Source organism: Panicum virgatum, chromosome 9K (assembly GCF_016808335.1).
Source record: "Panicum virgatum strain AP13 chromosome 9K, P.virgatum_v5, whole genome shotgun sequence".
NCBI classification, from domain to species: domain Eukaryota; kingdom Viridiplantae; phylum Streptophyta; class Magnoliopsida; order Poales; family Poaceae; genus Panicum; species Panicum virgatum.
Window position 1 is genome coordinate 50,626,556 of NC_053144.1, and position 18,122 is coordinate 50,644,677.

The window sequence follows — 18,122 nt, forward strand, 5'->3', positions numbered from 1 at the left end:
AGGTTGCTAGGTCGATCAGTCCTCAGTTCCTTTTTGAGGACGAGACACGAGAGCATATTCGGCTAAGATGATGCTTTAGCATGTGTGGAACTTTATTACAACCAAGAAATCACATTTAATAATTTACAAGTGAGGCGCCAGGCGAATTGAACAGCGGTACGGGCAAAAGTCCGTATAGGTACAGGCGTACAGCCAAACAAGAACAAAATGGCCAGCCGGGATTCCAAAATATGCCATGGAGCATGCGGCAGCAGGCAGCTCCATGCTATATATGCACTGCACACAACACACATCCACACATCATTACTTGGTGTTTTCCACAAGGAAAACATAACCAAAACTCGCTTCTCCCCGGGTAGAACAGGATCCTTAGCTTGCTGCTGGGAGAGAGAGACCGGAGCTCCTCTTGGGATCACAGGTTCTCTCATTATCTGTACGATATCTGACAACATGAACCTCTCTGCAGCGCACATTCGGATGAGTTTCGATTCATGCCAGCCTTAGAGCCACTTCTTGGAGGAGGGCTCTCTTCTGGGAAGCAGTGATTACGTGGCTGGATTCGGCATGCTCAAGAACATCGGTGATGATCGCAGCAGCATGGCCAAGAGGCTCTTCGACCGCCCTCCTCAACATGAACGCCTGAATAGATTTCACTCTGTCAATCATCAGGCATGTGACTCGCATTGCAATAAGCCAAACACACCGCAAGAGCCACAGAGGGGCTAAACCTGTCCGTGATGGGATATTTTGAGCGTGCAGGGCTGCTGGACCCAGGGTTCGCCATCCACTTGAACAGGGAAAGGAGCAAACATCTGCATCTTGATCGACTGGCCTTGCGCGATCCTCCACGCCCGAGAAAGTCCAACCTGAGTTGCGGCTTAATTCAATTATTTATTCCTCGAGCATTTGCCTCATTGTCGAAAGATTACTGAACTGTGATCACTCACCTGGAGCGTTCCAAGATGCCAAGTTCCGGAAATACTAACCACTTCGAGCATCTTGTCATGGATTGACTGCGGGTCAAAGTTTTCAGGATCCTCACCCTCATTTTGCCACAGGTCAACCCCTCCCATGTAGCTTGGGATGTTTGCGACAAGCACACCTTCTGAGCCCTGAAGAATTCATAGCATAATATGTGAGTGCCTAGTAAAGATAGTTGGCTCTTTGTGTAATAATCAAAAAAATTATCTTATACAACCTCAGGTATATCAATCTCAGTGCCATCAACTTCTAACCGAACTTGCCAAGGTAGGTCCACAAATGTCTTATCGATGATACTCTTGGCGCCTTCCTTCGCATATAGCACCTTATTTAGGAACTGAGACCAAAGAAAAAAAACAAAAAGAACCATTACAAAAATCAGATTAATCAGAATCACAATGATAAAGATACCAAAACGCTGCAAAACTATAACGATTTCCAGCTCAGTTGTTTGACTTGTTTCACTCACGACCGCCTAATACACTCAATAACAATCTGTAGCTCGAAGAACATACATGGAGATAATAATATATATTTTTTAAATATCCCGAGTCTACAGGAGAAAAGTTCAATCTTCAACAAGAATGGTGATTTTGGAGAGCATTACTAGGTCCAGAGTGTTCAGATCACTTGAGATTGAAAAGCTGCTTGGTTCTACCTAGTTAACAGGTAACTTGTATAATTATTTTTCTTGTTTACCTATTTCTCAATGCAGGCTGCAGCTATATATCTTGATACTTAGTATTGATATTCCGATTAGCACATAGTTTGCGCAACAAAGCACATAAAAGATAGAATCTTCCAGTCACAGTGTGCCAATATTTTGTAAAAATTGAAGCAGAGCACTTTATGGATATAAATTATAAACATACAGGAGTTATGAAATTTGAGAGGTGAACATTTGTTGATTGTTTACGACAGGTATTGATACTACCTGACTGTAAAACTTCTCAGGATTTTCTTCACGGAGATTATGAATGTCAAGAGCAACCTTTGCGTCACAACCAATACCTGTCACCATGGTAAAAATAACGTTTCTTGAATAAGAGATACTGATAACAAAGTTTCTATGTACCTACCAAGATGGTTGTTCATGTACTTCACTAGAAGCACATTCTTTGATTTCTTATCTTCTACTGTCACCTTCCATCTATCTAGGATAGTGACTGCTGCATACTCTATGTCATGTAAAACTGTGCAGAGACCACCTTGCTTCTCAACAGCACCAAGGCCACCTCCCCATGATAAAACTCTTGAAAGATCATTGCCTGTGCCAGCTGGAAGGATTGCAACATGGGGAGGTGATTCATAATTTTGCTTATCTATCGCATCAAGAACCCAACCAACCGTACCATCACCACCACACACAAGTATTCTGAAATGTGGTACCTTTCTGAACAGAATTAATCCTGTTTCTGGCCCTTGTGAAGGACTCAATTCAAAAACCTAAAGTAATAACAGAGCACACATTAGCATCACAGAAATCACAAAAATCGAACAGCACTTTCTAAGGTGGGTGCCGAATTACAGCTGAAAACAAAACACAACAACCTTCAATTTGAAAACACACACTCACAACTTACAAACTAGTTGCTGATTCAACTGTGCCACCATTCATAGGTGTCAAAAACAAGCTTTTTATACACGACTCTACAGCACCAGATTTAGGCGATCAAGTTGTTGTTTTTCAAAGGACACACTGTTTCCAAATTTTACACTGTTATATCCCACTGTAGGTGCAATATATTGCGCTAATTGGATTACCTGAAGTGGAAAAATCTAGACTCCTGAATCACTCGGACCAAGCAGTTACTACTGACTAGCACAAATAAACTTTTTTTTTAAAAAAAAAGAGTGAACATGGTACTAGGAAAATGAGTAAAGATTGATTCATGTTCTTGGGTAACTTCATATTACAAAGCTTTTTTTTTTAAAAAAAAAGAGTGAACATGGTACTAGGAAAATGAGTAAAGATTGATTCTGTTCATTACATCACAATAGCTTTGTAATATGAAGTTACCCAAGAACATGTGGATGAGTTTACGCATACACCCAAAGCACAATGCATTTGATGTATTCTACAAAATTGTGCGTATAGATAGCATAAGTTGACTGTAATTTAATAAAAAATCATTAATAACCAAACTTTCAGTAAATTGTAGTGTGAGATTTATCATGACCTGCACCGGATTCAAAAGGAAATGTAGCTTGTGCTTGAGCGAATCTCCACGCTGAGCCCCACTTCTCTTGTTGATAAAAACTAAGAGAGGCCTGGCATCAGCAGGCAACTCAGATAATGCATACTTAAGTTTAACTCCAGCAGTCTCATCACTACTGAGTCTTTTGGGCTCCGATACGAATTCCCTACCATCACTCTCACTGCTATAATGCTCATTTTCAGCACTCCTTTGAGCACTGCCCCCAGTTGCTTTTGATTCCTTAGCCTTCTGGTTAGAGTTCAATGTGGTTTCACTAGATGAATCATCGTTACTGTCGTCATGGGCAGACTCAGATGACATTCCCTTGTGATGCTTCACCTTTCTACTTCGGCTCCCAAGATGTACCCGCACAGTGGATGCCAACTCGTTTGCTCCCTGAGTTATAGAGCTTAAGATACCACCAGGTTTGCTAATGGTTCGGACAAAAAGCGGCGAAAGAATAAGGCGTTTGAATGGACCAAGGTCACAAATGTCACCTGTTTCAGCAGCCATGGCTGACTGACAATCAACATGCACCAATCGTTGGCACCACATGCAACAATAGATGGGAGGACCTCCAAGAAAAGATTCACTGCATAGGTCCTCACAGTAACAACAATACTGGTCTTCTTCAGACTGATCAACTACATCTGTCCAGAGTACAGTCCATTGATGGATCACATGTTTGGACCCAAACATTGAGACACATTTGCAGTCTTTCTGAGAATTTGGAGAGCATATCATGTGTGCAGCTACACCACAAACATTGCAACGGTGAACCATATTTTCTGAAGTCATCATTTGCCCAAGGGGTTGAACGGGTGAAATAAATTCCAAGCATACACAGCACTTCAGCCCTTTTGCACGAATCAAAGATTCTGTATTCCAAACATGTTCAGAAGTAGGGATCTTGTGGTTTCTTTCAAAATGCTTTCTCTTTGATTTGGCAATAATTTTCATCCAACTTAAACTGATCTTTCGCCGCCACAGCGAAAAGAAGTACCAAAATGTCCAAAGACCAGCTAAACCAATAGTGAAGGAAGCTGCAATTGGTATCCAGAACTCTGGTAGAATAGGGGGTCTACTGTACCAGTGGAGATTATCCATTTCGAATTGGTCTTGCAACCAGGCCATTCTCACAATAGATGTCCAAACAATACATAACCTTGGACGTGCACAATAAGAACTTACATCCTTCCAACCTTGAAACCAGTCATTATCAGAAGAGTAGGGGCAATCACATCTCTGGAAAACCTGAATAGCCCCTGGTACTATGTGCTGCAATTGGAAGACATATGAATCAATAAAGGGCACATATATGACAGGTAGAACCAATATGAATATCCGATCAACTGGGTGAATAGGTCATGCTGGACAAAAGGCTCTGTATCAGTTAGTGGTCAAAATTTAGATGTCCTAACAAACATATAATCATTGAATTAAGTATCACATGGACCTATGGGGTACGAACCACAAAAAGGAGATATGCCAACTACACATGTATGACAATTCAAATTCATAAATACATGAAGTGAACCCATCAGTGATACACCAGATCAAACAAAAAAAAAACTTAGTAGTAGTATTTTCCTATGGGTGGCTCGACTGCAGGGCTTAAAAAAAGATTAATTGGTTCAGTTGCACCTGAGATTGGTTGATAACTGGAATGGAGTCATTTTTGTATAAAACAACTATACTCAGACTCGGCTTAGCTCCTATCATTAGCTTGACCTTGAAATTGCATCTAAACCATACACAGTAGGTGCGAAACAATTTCCATCGAGGATTGACTGAACTCACACTCAACCTCTATAACCAACCTATCGAATCGACTACTACCTATTATAAGCCATAATCACAACAGAGTAGAAATAACCATATCCATATCCTTGGCACACCTGTTCATCGTGGGCATTTGTATCCACACTCAAGGACATAGCTTGGTGGTAACTAGTAAACAACAATCTTGAGTCTGTGGCCATGAACAGCACAATATTCTATCTGCACATATTAGTAAGGCTGGGCGTAACAGTTGGCAACATCCCATCAAAATCAAAGGCGGGATACTTGTCCATTCTACTGTTGAAAGTACGCACAGAGTAGTGCTGAAGCGTCAAAATCTACCCGTTAACAGGGCAGTTAACCCAAGCCATTTTAGTGGACGCGTCCTGAATTCCTAACACCAGAGCTGAGCACATAACTACAGCCCAAGCTAAATTTGTAGAGGAAAAAAAATCGTAGAGGAAGCAGGGACTCGGCCGAGTTCGGGCCCAGAAATTGGGGGAATAGATGTGAGCAAACAGAGAGGTCAGGATCATCCCCAACTCACCCAGCGAAATCAAGAAGGAATGGTGCGGGGATCACCTAGCCTGCCCGGCTTTCCTCCGCGTCTCTCTCTCTCTCTCTCTCTCCCCCCCCCCCCCCCTCCGTGGCTCCGTTCTTCCCTGCCGGTCGTCCTCTACCTCCCTCTCCCCTCCGTACCGTTGCGTCTTCCCTTAGCAAAAGCGAAGAGGCGTGTTTCCAGATGCTTCCACGGGGAGCCGGAATATATTCCTCCCCAATCCTAGCCGTTGGTCCGAGGCTTGGGCAGCTCGGACGGCGGTGATGTGCCCACGATGGCCGACGGAGTGAATCTTTCGGTCAGGAGAAGAAGATACCCTCGTTTTGATTTTACACAAAGGCCCCTTAAGAACGTAGTAATTACACATAACTACAAGATAAATAGCAACAGTACCAAAAATGACAGAAAAATCCGAACTAGTAGCACATGAATTTGAATACGTATTTGATAATGATAACATGCAGTAGGATAACCCAGCGATAGGAAAGCAATTTTGGTAAGGGTGTGTTTAGTTCCCACCCTGTAAACGCAAAAACACAAAAACACAAAATTTTGCAACAGAATCTTGCTAATTTAAAGCACTAAATGAAGTTTATTTACAAAACTTTTTACATAAATGGGCTGTAAATCGCGAGATGAATCTAATGAACATACTTGATTCATGATTTGCAGTAGTGATGCTACAGTAATCATCCACTAATTATTAATTAATCATGGATTAATTAGCATCATTAGATTCGTCTCGCGATTTACAACCCATTTGTGCAAAAAAAATTATAAATAGACTTCATTTATTCCGTTGCAAAATTTTTTGCGTTTACAGCCCGACGAACTAAACACGGCCTGAGATGAATGAAAATGCCTGGCTACTGACCTGCAGGCCGGCTGATTGAGAATTGATTACTGGAGATGGGTCAGCTGCGACGAGGGCTCCATCAATTCGGTGGGGTCGGAGGATCTATGTGTGAATCAGTGAATGTGTGATACTGCAGCCTGCCGCTGCCGTTGTACGAGTACCTAAAAGAGAAGGGGATCCGCGTGGAGGGCGTGGGCGGCCGCAGCGGGTGGGCCGGGAGCGCGCCCAGCGCGGGCGACCTGGCCGAGGGTTCCAGCAGCCACCGCGCCCTGCCGCCGCCGCTGGTCCGTTGGGCAGGGTGGAAGACGGCCGCGTGTCAGGGCGGGCCGACACGTGGGCCAGACAGCGCGGCGCTTAGGCCCTGTTTAGTCCACCCCGTAAACACAAAAACGCAAAATTTTGCGAAGAAATCTTACTAATTTGAAGTATTAAATGAAGTCTATTTACAAAACTTTTTACATAGATGGGCTGTAAATCGCGAGACGAATCTAATGAGCCTACTTAATCCATAATTTGCAACAGTGATGCTACAGTAATCATCCGCTAATTATTGATTAATAATAGATTAAATAGCACCATTAGATTCGTCTGGCGATTTACAACACATCTGTGCAAAAAAGTTTTGTAAATAAACTTTATTTAGTACTTCAAATTAGCAAAATTCTGTCGCAAAATTTTTTTTGTGTTCACAGGGGGAGGAAACTAAACACGGCGTTAATCATGCATGCGACATCTTGAGCCGTGGTGTCGGCAGCAAGGGTGGCATAGGGCGGAAAGTCTTCTCCGCACTGCAGGGCGACTCTCCCGCTGACATGCGGCCCTCTGCAGGCATGAAATCTATCATAGTCCCTCCACGGTTGCTGCAGAGAAACTACTTTCAGTATATGGGTTAGAGGTGTTTGGCTACGCAAGGCTATCCTTTTTACTCTTGTGTGTACCAACATAAATCGGGATCGTGTGCAAAACTTTAAAGTGATGACTAATAGACTAGTGGAATAGAACAATCAATATTAGATATAATATAATTAATATAATATATTATATAAGAACAAAACATGTCAGAAATAATAGTACATATCTAATCTTAGTGGCATAACCTTTACTTAAACAACATTATTTTTACCATGTTTCTTGAAACAAAATCCTCAATGATACATGGTCAATCTATCCCAACATGTTACTCTCAAGTGGTATCACTAGCCAAATCATTAAGTGTAATTTGCTAGAATCATATTTTCAAGATCGATCTGCATAAGACATGACTTCAATCAATCTTTATCACACAAAAGACGAAAAGAACAAAAATTAAGTTAAAACTATTAAATAAAGATTTAGAGGATCTAAAGCAGATAATTACAGTCGGAGGATAAAAAATTTAATTTTAGTCCCTAAGCATAAAGAGACTAAAAAGACTAGAGACCATTAAATGAAATACACAAAGGACCATAATACTCCTACCTAGATAGCATGCATGCACCAGCGCACCAATCAAGCACGGGGCAGGGGACGGGTGGGGCGCACGGGGCACAGGACAGGCGCGGATAGGGTAGAACCCCTAGATCCATGTACATGGAAGCTAGAAGTCCTAAAAAGCTCATCTTAAGGATTTTTTTAAATTCTCTAAGGGACTTTTAGCCCCCCAAAAGTTCCAGCTTGTTTCTTTAGCCCCATAAATTCTTGAGACTTACGCAAAAGCTCCATAAAACAAACAGGGTCTTAGTCTAACTGGCAATTGCTTGCAGTTGCAAAATGCACTTTGAAAACGTCGCCTGCCTGCCCTAGTGCCGCCGCTCGACCGCCATGCCGCGTCGTGACCGTTGCTTGCCGCCTGCCCTAGTGTCGCAATCGTCTTCGCTTGCCGCTGCTGTAGCTTTATCGGCTTCGAGCGTGTGAGTCGTGATGGCGTGATTGTATAAAGATGAATCGGTAACTGGCAAGATTCGAAGGCAACTGGGCAAGTTAGCAGGCGGTTGGCCTTTTGGCCGGGTGTGTCCAGCGTCTGTCATTTACATTTGGGTAGAAGCTGATTAGTAATTTGGGAGCCCCCAACAAATGGGGGCCCTGTGCGGCGGCCTGTCAAAAGAGAATCTCATTTATTTAAAATTATTAAATAAAATCTAATCATGAAATTAATTGTAGAACCTTTCGCGAGACCAATCCAAGTTATATTAATCCATGACTAGTGGATGGTTACTGTGACGTCACTATAGCAAATCATAGATTAGTTTGAATCATTAAATTCGTCTCGCGAATCAGCTCTGTAAAATGTTTTGTAAAACAGATTTTATAATACTCCGCAAGATTCTTGTTTATAACACTCAACACACAAGTTCGAGGAGGATGACAGTTTACTAGTTTAACTATAAATCCTATATTCTCTTTTTGTAATGCTTTGTATTCCTATGCAAAATCATTACTGATGATAGAAATTGACAAATTGTTCTACCTTTGTGTTGTACCGGTGGTTATCATGGTGATGATACCATAAATTGATGCTGTGCATGTCCAATGGGTCATCACAAGGCCATTGTTGTTAGAGCTGTGAAGCTATTTCTCAAGACATGCATGCATGGGTCTGCCTATGGCTATATCCATGTTCCTGTCGACTATTGAATAAACTAATCTCCCTCAGGCTCGACAATGTGTTGGATCAAAGGTCCGTTTGTAGTAGTGCTTCGTTCTCAAATCTCAAACGATCAGATCAGTACACTATAATTTAATGACATGGCTATAGCTGCAACTGTGGTAGTAGCTAGCGTTGCTTCTCCATACTGCAGTAGTCATTCATCAACATCTTTAAAGTCATGTGGCTCCTGCACGGCTGCACCACCATCTCGCCTGATCGTCGCATTCACATTACAGCAATGGCTTCAGCTGCTAAGCATAGCAAGAAGCTGCGCATCCTCCTCATACCCTTCTTCGCCACCAGCCACATCCGCCCCTTCACCGACCTCGCCTTCCACCTCGCCGCCGCCAGGCCAGGCGAAGTCGAGGCCACCGTCGCCGTGACCCCGGCGAACGCCCCGGTCGTGCAGGCGGCCCTCTCGTCCCGCGGCGGCCCTCTCGTCCCGCGGCGGCCAAGGCGGCCACGCCAGGGTCGAGGTCGCGACCTACGCGGCTACGCCTTCCCGGACGTGGACGGCCTCCCGCCCGGGGTCGAGAACATGTCCACCGTCAAGGCCGAGGACGCATGGCGGATCACGGCCGCCGCCATCAACGAGGCGGTGATGCGGCCGGCGCAGGAGGGCCTCATCAAGGCGACCTCCCCCGACGCCTCGTCACCGACCTCCACTTCCTCAACTGGAACGCCGGCATCGCCGCCGAACTCGGGGTGCCCTGTGTCGCCTTCAACGTCGGGGGCATCTTCCCAACGCTAGCCTTGTGGCGCCTTCCCGCCGTTGACATCAAGGACGCCGCCGGCGGCTCGGTGACCATTCCTCAGTTTCCCGGTCCAGATATCTCTCTCCCGGTCACTGAGCTGCCGGAGTTCTTGAGGAATCAGGAGCTGGTAGCTGAATTCGACCATGGCGCAGAAAATCGGTTCATGGTGGAGCTCAAAAGGTGCCTGGGATTCGCCGCCAACACTTTCATTGATCTCGAGCGGGAGTACTGCGAGAGCTTCATCGACAGCGGCTTCGTGAGGCGCGCCTACTTTGTCGGCCCGCTTTCATTGCCGCCGGTGGCAGCAGCGACGCCGGCAGCCATCACCGGCGGCGAGAAATCATCATCAGCTTGCCTGGATTTGCTGGACACGACGGGAACCCACTCCGTCGTGTACCTGTGCTTCGGCAGCCTGACCAACATGCCGGAGGCTCAGCTCGATGAGCTCGCCCTCGGGCTGGAATCCTCCGGCGTGCCGTTCTTGTGGGTCGTCAGGCTCCCAGCGTGGTCGCCGCCGGCAGGGTGGAAGGAGCGCGTCGGGGGCAGAGGCATGCTCGTCACGGGGTGGGCCGTGGGCCCCGCAGACGGACATCCTTGAGCACCCGGCGGTGGGGGGCTTCGTGACGCACTGCGGCTGGAACTCGGTGCTGGAGATGGTTGCCGCCGGCGTGCCCGTGCTGACATGGCCGATGGTGTTCGAGCAGTTCATCATCGAGAGGTTCGTGACGCAGGTGGCGTCGATAGGCGAGCGCCTGTGGCCGGAGGGCGCCGGGCGGCGCAGCACGAGGAGCGAGGAGCACGAGCTGATCCCTGGCGAGGCGATCGCGCGAGCCGTCGCCAAGTTCATAGAGCACGGGGGTGCCGCCGACGCCGCGAGGAGGAGGGTGGCGGAGCTCTCTGCCAAGGCTCGCGCGGCTATGGCGGAAGGCGGCACCTCCCACCACGATCTGCATCAGCTTCTGGATGACATTATGGCAGCAAGGGCGTCTGCTGTTGGGACTACGGCGCCATGAAAAAGACTGTAAGCACTACTATATCCATAGTACATACAAATACATGTCCAAATGATACATTTTGTAAACTTAAATTACAGACAAATATCAAATGTGTCCCTAGGATTTTGTATGCGCGCTACTTAGAAATGCGACTGTTTTTTTAAGAAATTAAGCAAAACCTGATATTAGATCATTTTATCGAAGTTTAAAATCTAATGTGGAGCATGGCAGCAGGAGAATCAGGATGGAAGCCAAGGTTTCGAGTAGACGTAATAAGAAATTTATGGTTCCAAGAAGATACAAGAATAAGAAATGTATTGTCCTGCAACAAGATATGGTTCGTGGTGCCATGCATGCCTGGTTTCGTGCGGGTTTAAGCAGTTAAATGTGCTTTTTGGCCGCACATTTATAACAAGGGTTAATTGCATATGTGCCATTATAATTCTACCGTATTTGAAGCGCTTTATTACTTTTCGAGAAACTATGTCAGTACTATTACGATTCACTAGTTGTTAGAAATGCACCATTATGTACGCCCGACACCGTATTGGGCCCAGTTGCAAGCATACCCATACACCCCACTCCCTCCATATTTTTGTATTGACCAAAATACTCCTGCTACTATCATCTCTCTCCACTCACAGACACGTGGTCCCTACATGTTGTCCCCTTTCTTCTCCTCTCCTCATTTGGTTGTCCCCTTCCTTCTCTCCTCGTTTGCCCAGCCACATTAGGCGGTCCCCCATGGGCTCCTGCTCGCACGCCGGTTCGATCCGCTGTCGCCGCGCTCGTCCTACTCGCCCGCTGCTGGCCCGCTCTGCAGCAGCGCCAGGAGGAGCGCGCATGGCAGCTCATGAGAGGTCTGAATTCGGTGGTCTCACTCTGTCAGGTGAAGTGAGGTGTTGCAGCAGCACTACAGCGGAGGATCTCGCAGATTGCGGGCTTCTTGGTGTGGTGCAGACACAAGGTCAAACTGCAGGTTTCGGCGACTAAGTGAGCCTGTTTTGTTGGTGTGGGTCTCACGTCTGATGGGGCGGAGTTGTTGTTTCAAGTCCATGCCGATGTACTAATCTGATCGGGCAGAGTTGGCTCGGGGAGATGTGTTGTGCGTGTTAGGAACATGGCCCCATCTAGGCCATTGTAATTTTAGTGATTGATTGACAACATAATTAATGGGACTAACAAGTTTGTAAGATCACATTTGTAGGAGTTTTTAAATCCCATGGATATAATTCAAAATGTCCAAACTACCGTCAAAACGCAATGTTCAATCCATCGTCGAGACGCCATGTCCAATCCACCTTCAAGATGATAAGTCCAATCCGGCGTGGAGGTGCCAAAGTATAGTGAAAATCCAGAGACAACGACAAATTGGACGAGAAGATGCAGATTCAGCTGCACCGGTTAAACCGAAGCTATACCATCGGTGCATCCGATGGTTGCCGGATAGACCGACGCCCAAGCATCGGTGTAAGTTTGGGCGCCAGATGGAATTAAGTGAAGACAGCCCCAAGGCACCGGTTTAACCGACGGGTCAGGAACAGGCATTGGTGCAGTCGACGTACTATTGTCCAGAGACGATGTCAAGTGCGCAGCAGCCTAGCCTTCAGCACCGGAAGAACCAATGCCCTATCGGAGCAAGCGTTGGAGCAATGACGTCAGCAAGGAATGATCAAGTGCAACGGCTACGAGAAGATTCTGTATCACCGGAAGAACTAACGCCCAAGCATCGGTTCAACCGATGGTCTGAAAAGTTGTTGCAACCGTGTCAGAGAAGCCAACGGCTAGAATCAATCTGTGTGTGACCGGAAGAACCGATATCCTAGCACAGGAAGTTCCGATGCCTATGCAGAAAACTGGCCAACGGCCATTTAAAGCTTGCTGGAGTTCCTAAAAGCCTCATACACATCCAAGAACACCTCCAAGCCATCCAAGAGCAAATAGATCAAATCCTTAGTCTTAGCACAAGCTTTGTGAGTGTTAGTGTTAGGATTAGCTCTTTAGAGAGTGTGAGAGCAAGGTGTTGTGCCTTGTGGCTGGTTCTAGAGTAAACCAACAAGTATTTTCGGTGCGCCGGCCCCTTGGAGCATTTGGTGGCTCGCCGGCACGTCATCGATCCTCCGGCTTGGTGTAGAGTGGCGTCGACAACCTTGTACGGGGGGATGTGGAGACCCCCTCTCGTTTGTGGGCAAGCTCCTTAGTGGAAAGCGGGATCAAGGTGATCGTGATTGTGTTCACGTAAGAGACTTGATTGCCGGGAAGCGATACACTTCGTGAGTGCTTCAACAATGTGGATGTAGGGGCGCCTTTGTGGCAATTCGAACCACGGGATAAATCTTCGTGTCGAGAGTTTGCTTCCTCTCATCCCTCCTTTAAGCCTCCTTTAACCACGGGATAAATCTTTGTGCCTTTACTTTCATAGAGTAGTATCTTGATAGGATTGGCTATAGGTTGCTAAACTGTCACACCCGGTTTTAAGAGGAAAACCGAATGCATAATTATATGTATGCCATGATCAAGTTTCATACATATAGAGACATTATAAGTGAATAATCAGCAACAGTATCACGAAAAAGAGAAATACAACAAATAAAAGACTATCAGAGTTATACAGCTTATCCTGGAAACGAATGCTTCATACTTCACAGGCAATCGACTGGGGGTTGAGTACGCCTAGAACTCAGTATCATCTTCAAAATACTTCTCACACCTTCTCCTTCTGAGCAGCAGTAAGCAAGGGTGAGTACACTTATGGTTGGTACTCAGCAAGGCCACAAGAAATAACCAAAAAGTGATTTAAATCCATCTTTAAGTTTATTAATCATGTGAGGGTCTAAGCCGCTCTGGACCGTGAGCACGGCTAACCGGTTAGTTTTAACTCTGCAGAGGTTGTACACTTTCACCACAATTCGCGTAAAAGTTCCGAAAAACTTTGAACCCAACCACGCATGTGCTTACTAGGCACAATACCACACTTCCGAGGTGTGATTGCATAAGGACGCTACGAGGCCTTTCCGAAGAATCACTATATGTACGCACTGGTCCCTTTTTCTGCGGTGCCTCAGAAGACGAAGCTTCCTTCACCCGCTCCTCAAAGCACGATAACCCAAAAAATCCACCAATCACCGCCCCAGCACGACATATAGATCATCTAGTTACTTATCCAAGACCAGAGCCATATAATATTGTGGTTGTACGGTTTTTTGGGTGGTTCTCCATGTTCCAATTAAATCAAGTATTCTCATAAATAAGCATAGATAGAAAGATGGTTAGGGTCACTTGCCTTTCTCCAACGAAAAGCTACTCTTACTGCTCTTCAGCTTTTGCTCACTTGGAACTCTTGATCTTCAATCTTCGAACGGCGATCCTTCTACTCGGAGCAATCATCGGGCAAACATACAAAGCAAACAAGAAGATACATCTAAGAACAATACACCAAAACAAAAGAAAGGCTTTAAAAGAATGTACTAACGGATAGGGCTCGTTGCTATGGTTACGGAGGCGCAAGAAACGCGGAAAACAGAACTAAAACGGCGATTCTATGGGATAAACGATGCTTCAGGGATCTAGTCGCGATTAACTATAGAGTTAAGAGCTAACAGAAAAGATTCATAAGACACAATAAAGTGTGCTCACAGAGGATAAAAAGGGTATAAAGTTATTGCACACATCACAAGGATCACGCGAGCGCGAGAATCGATGAAAACGGAGTTAAAACGTGAAAGATATGGCTAAAACAGTGCACCAGGGACTTGTTTGTGAGAGTTTTGAACTTCCAGGGGCTAACTCTAAAGAAACCAGGGACTTATACATAATTAAACCTTAATCGCAGGGGCTAACATGCAAAAACTCGAGCTCTGGATGGCGGGTTGGATTTTAGAAAAGCTCAGGGGTTAAATCATAAAAGGGAGGGCCATTTTGTATTTATTTTTGAACTAGAGGGGACTGCGTGATTTCGGAAAAAGTGGAGGGCTCTTTTGCAAAAACACCATGGCTGACCGGTATTTGATAGGTTTGACTCAGGATGGATCTAATCTCGGCTGTTGGATTTGATCTAGATGGCTCGGGTTCGATGGGGCGGGTTGGTGGCGGCGCAAGGCTGCCGACGGCGAGCTAGGCGGCGGCGCATTGCTGGTGTGTCGCGTCTACGCGATTCCGGCCCCGATTCAACTCGGCCTTGCTCTGGGAGCACGCGCGCAGCACGGCGAACGCATCTTGGGTAGCGGCTCGAGCTAAAGCGGACGGGGCAGCGCTTGCGGCGACGCAAGGCGGAAGGGCGGCGACGGCGAGCTATCTCGCGCGAAGGAGAGGGTAAAGGAGAGGGAAAAGGGGCCGGTGAGAGTTCTCACTATGACGCAGTGATCCGGCGGCAGCTTTTGGAGGCGAGGGAGCGACGGGACGGCGGTGCGGCGATGGGCTCCGAGCTCGGCAACAATGGCGGCTCGCGAGCTTGGGTTTCGCGAGGGCGTGGCGACTGCGGCTCGGTTGGATGGGTTCACGGGGTGCGGGCGGCGCCTTTTATAGGCCGGGGCCGAGGCCCTTGGCGTGCGCGCCAAGGCGCAGCGCAGAACTCGGGCGGCGGCCGGACTCTGTGGAGTCCGTGGCATACACGGGAGGAGGAAGAAGGAAGGCCTGACGGCGGGGCCCGCGTGGCAGAGAGTGAGAGGGGAGAGGGGCGCCGGATTGGGCCGGAAGAAGGGAGTGGGCCGGCTGGGCTGCAGCGGAGGAGAAGAAGAAAGAAGAAGCTGGGCCGGTGGTTGGGGCTTTGGGCCTAGGAGTGGAAGGAAATAGAAAAGTTTTGCATCTTTTTGAAAATGATCCTAATCAATTCAATTCAAATTCAAATTCAAGTGAATTTAAACTTGAATTGAACAACAAGCAATGGAATAATGCATTGCGGCATGAATGCAACACAAAAGAACAACCTTATTTAATTATAAAAAACAAACAATCTATTTTCTTTTACACTAAATTCTCTGTAAAGACAATAAGTGTTGAACAAATTTTTTTAAAATTACAAGAAAATTGTTGTTTTTTTATTTTAATCACATCCTGAAAATCCAAAAATTTCAGGGTGTGACAGAACTACCCCTTAAGAGGAATCTCGTCCCGAGATTCACAAGGCTAGCAAGAGACAAAGGTTTCGGTGGATAGCAGTGTTGACGCTTCTTAAAGCGCCAATTTACGTACCGCAAGCGCACGGATCGTGTTAGCTTTTCCCTTAGAGTACTCCCCCAAGGTTTATCATCCGTGGATCGGAAGCGAACCGACTAGGGTTTACCATCTAATCTATCAAACCTATCCTAAACATGAAGAGAAGATTGCATATAAATTGAACACTTGATAGATATGAATGAAGCATAAGTGTTCATCACACCCACAACCGTAGATGAGATAAGACAACCAAGGAGCTAGTGCCTATAGTCTCTAGGTACCGTTCTAGTGAAAAAGGAGATCAAAGCATAGATTGCATCTCAACTAAAGGTATACGAAATCATCTCTCAGAAAGGTAGCTCGCAAGCGGCCTACTTTCCCAAGGTCGCCGGTGCGAGGTGCGTGTCGACGCCTAAGGTTTCCCAAAACTTTACCCCAAACTCCCATGGTACTCGCCATCGATCCTATTCCACATCATGTCGTCGCTAGAACTTTTCCCTCCGCCATGCTGTCACCACACTAGGGTAATCAACCACTAGCTAAAACATGCTACCTCAATGTATCCACAAGATGTAGACTAATTACCATGAATAGATCTAATCTTACTATGAACATATGGATGCATTACATATGAGAAAGAAAGCATGCATTGAAGTAGACCAAAGTCGAGACAACTAGAATAAAGAGTAGATTGATATCACCATCGTGTGTGTACATACCCCGACGAATGTTGGGGATGACTCTCGAACCCCACCATGGCACAACCTCGCAGGGAGGCCATGGCGGCTAGGGGTGGCCTAAGCCATCTCCTAGGTGCCCTCGAAGACTTGCGGCGGCCGTCGTCTCCCTCCGGTCTTAGCTCTAGGTTTTCGTCGAGTTCTGGGTGGATTGGATCCCCTCCGTTGGGCACCTAGGGGGTTGTATTTATGCCCTTGGGGAGCCTTGGGGTGTGTTCCACCTTGCCTTGCACGAGATCTTCCTTGGGAGAGAAGCAAACTTGGTTTCCATAAAATCAGCGTCGTCCAGATTTTCCAATTTCGCAGCCCTTCCTTGCCGACACCATATCTACTATGTCCGGACTCTAGATAATGCAAATTCGGTGTCCAGATTGTGTGCCACGAAATTATCTCCAACTTTGGTATTCATTTCTTTCCTTGGAAACGAAGATAAGATCCCCAAAACAGCCTCGGAAGAAAATCTGTCTGATTTCGGACTTGTCTGCGCAGCAGGTATTTCGGGGGCCATATCGCGTAGGTCCTTGACCTGAATTGGGCCTTCCATATGTCCAAATCGAAGCTCTCATCGATGCCCACAACTTTGGTATTCAACCTTTTTCCATTAGAGGCCGTTTAAGTCTCTGAATCCGCACCGAAAGATCATGCTGTTTGCGCGAATTTCTCTCGGGCTGAGCTGATCTCATGGGTAAACCTCCAAATCTCAAGCCCATCTTCCTCCATGTGGCTTTTCTCGACATTTTGACTTCCTTCACCTTTACATGTGAGCTTTAGACATCATTATCTCTGCGATTTAGATAGGGGTGCTTGTCGTCCAAGCTCCAGCATCTTCTGTTTAAGTCCCCAGAGTTTTACGGCTTCGTGTTTTGGTCCTTGGGCTCTCTTGGAAGGTGGATGTACATGAATGGGCTTCGAATCTACATGGGCTTTTGTCTTTCTCCGTGTTAGCGCTCGATCATGGGCCTCATCATTTCATGCTCCAAAATAGGCCAAAAACCTGCAAAAACGAAGTTCCTCCAAAATATATGTGCAAATGTGAAAATGACCAATAATTAGACCGGGGTTAGGACGGTTAGTGATTTTGATATTGAATTCATGCCATTATCAAGGATAAACAAGGGATAAAACGGGTACTTAAGGAGCACCAACATTCCCCCCATGCTTAAACCTTGCTCGTCCTCGAGTAAATCCAGGAGCTTTGCTTATAAAAAAATCAGCGTTGCCCCTCAATGTCCTCTCTGCACTTAGTCATACATAACAAGACATATTGCTCTCTCAAGTATTTAGCATTTAAGTTCATGTTGTGACCGGCTACTTTTTTATTATGGAAGATAGACTAGCAATTAAAGAACAAGCCACAATAATAGATAAATGCAATGCTCTCAAATTTAAGCGAACTTCAAACCTTTACCTTGTTTTATCGTGAAGAGTTTTCAAAAGAATGCATATCAAACATAAGTGAGGTTCTCTTGCAAAACATCA

The 18,122-nt window shown here is 46.1% G+C and overlaps 1 protein-coding gene and 1 pseudogene across 3 annotated transcripts; one reads left to right on the forward strand and one right to left on the reverse strand.

The window, feature by feature from the left end:
* Positions 1 to 57: 57 nt before the first annotated feature.
* On the reverse strand, positions 58 to 5,700 carry LOC120652027 (diacylglycerol kinase 1-like). 3 transcript variants are annotated; one of them, XM_039929713.1, is made up of 8 exons: positions 5,509 to 5,700; positions 3,162 to 4,457; positions 2,061 to 2,427; positions 1,916 to 1,992; positions 1,199 to 1,318; positions 948 to 1,112; positions 729 to 866; positions 58 to 639 (listed from the first exon to the last, which is right to left on the reverse strand). In XM_039929713.1, exons 2-8 carry the CDS (start codon positions 4,311 to 4,313, stop codon positions 490 to 492), a joined length of 2,169 nt encoding a protein of 722 aa, XP_039785647.1. In that variant the 5' UTR covers positions 4,314 to 4,457; positions 5,509 to 5,700; the 3' UTR covers positions 58 to 489. The 3 variants fall into 3 exon arrangements, with proteins under 3 accessions (XP_039785647.1, XP_039785646.1, XP_039785645.1); XM_039929712.1 differs by having other exon boundaries at positions 5,544 to 5,561; XM_039929711.1 differs by lacking the exon at positions 5,509 to 5,700 and adding an exon at positions 5,078 to 5,406.
* Positions 5,701 to 9,176: 3,476 nt separating this feature from the next.
* Positions 9,177 to 11,194, forward strand: LOC120648769 (annotated as a pseudogene).
* The last annotated feature ends 6,928 nt before the right edge of the window (positions 11,195 to 18,122 follow it).

What these genes read in the sequence shown, in the direction of transcription:
- LOC120652027 (XM_039929711.1), bottom strand. Translation starts at nt 5,161, where the DNA reads ATGGCCACAGACTCAAGATTGTTGTTTACTAGTTACCACCAAGCTATG. An exon ending in CTGAGATTGATATACCTGAG is followed by an intron (nt 1,113 to 1,198) that starts GTTGTATAAGAT and finishes TGAATTCTTCAG; the next exon opens with GGCTCAGAAGGTGTGCTTGT. An exon ending in GGCATCTTGGAACGCTCCAG is followed by an intron (nt 867 to 947) that starts GTGAGTGATCAC and finishes GCCGCAACTCAG; the next exon opens with GTTGGACTTTCTCGGGCGTG.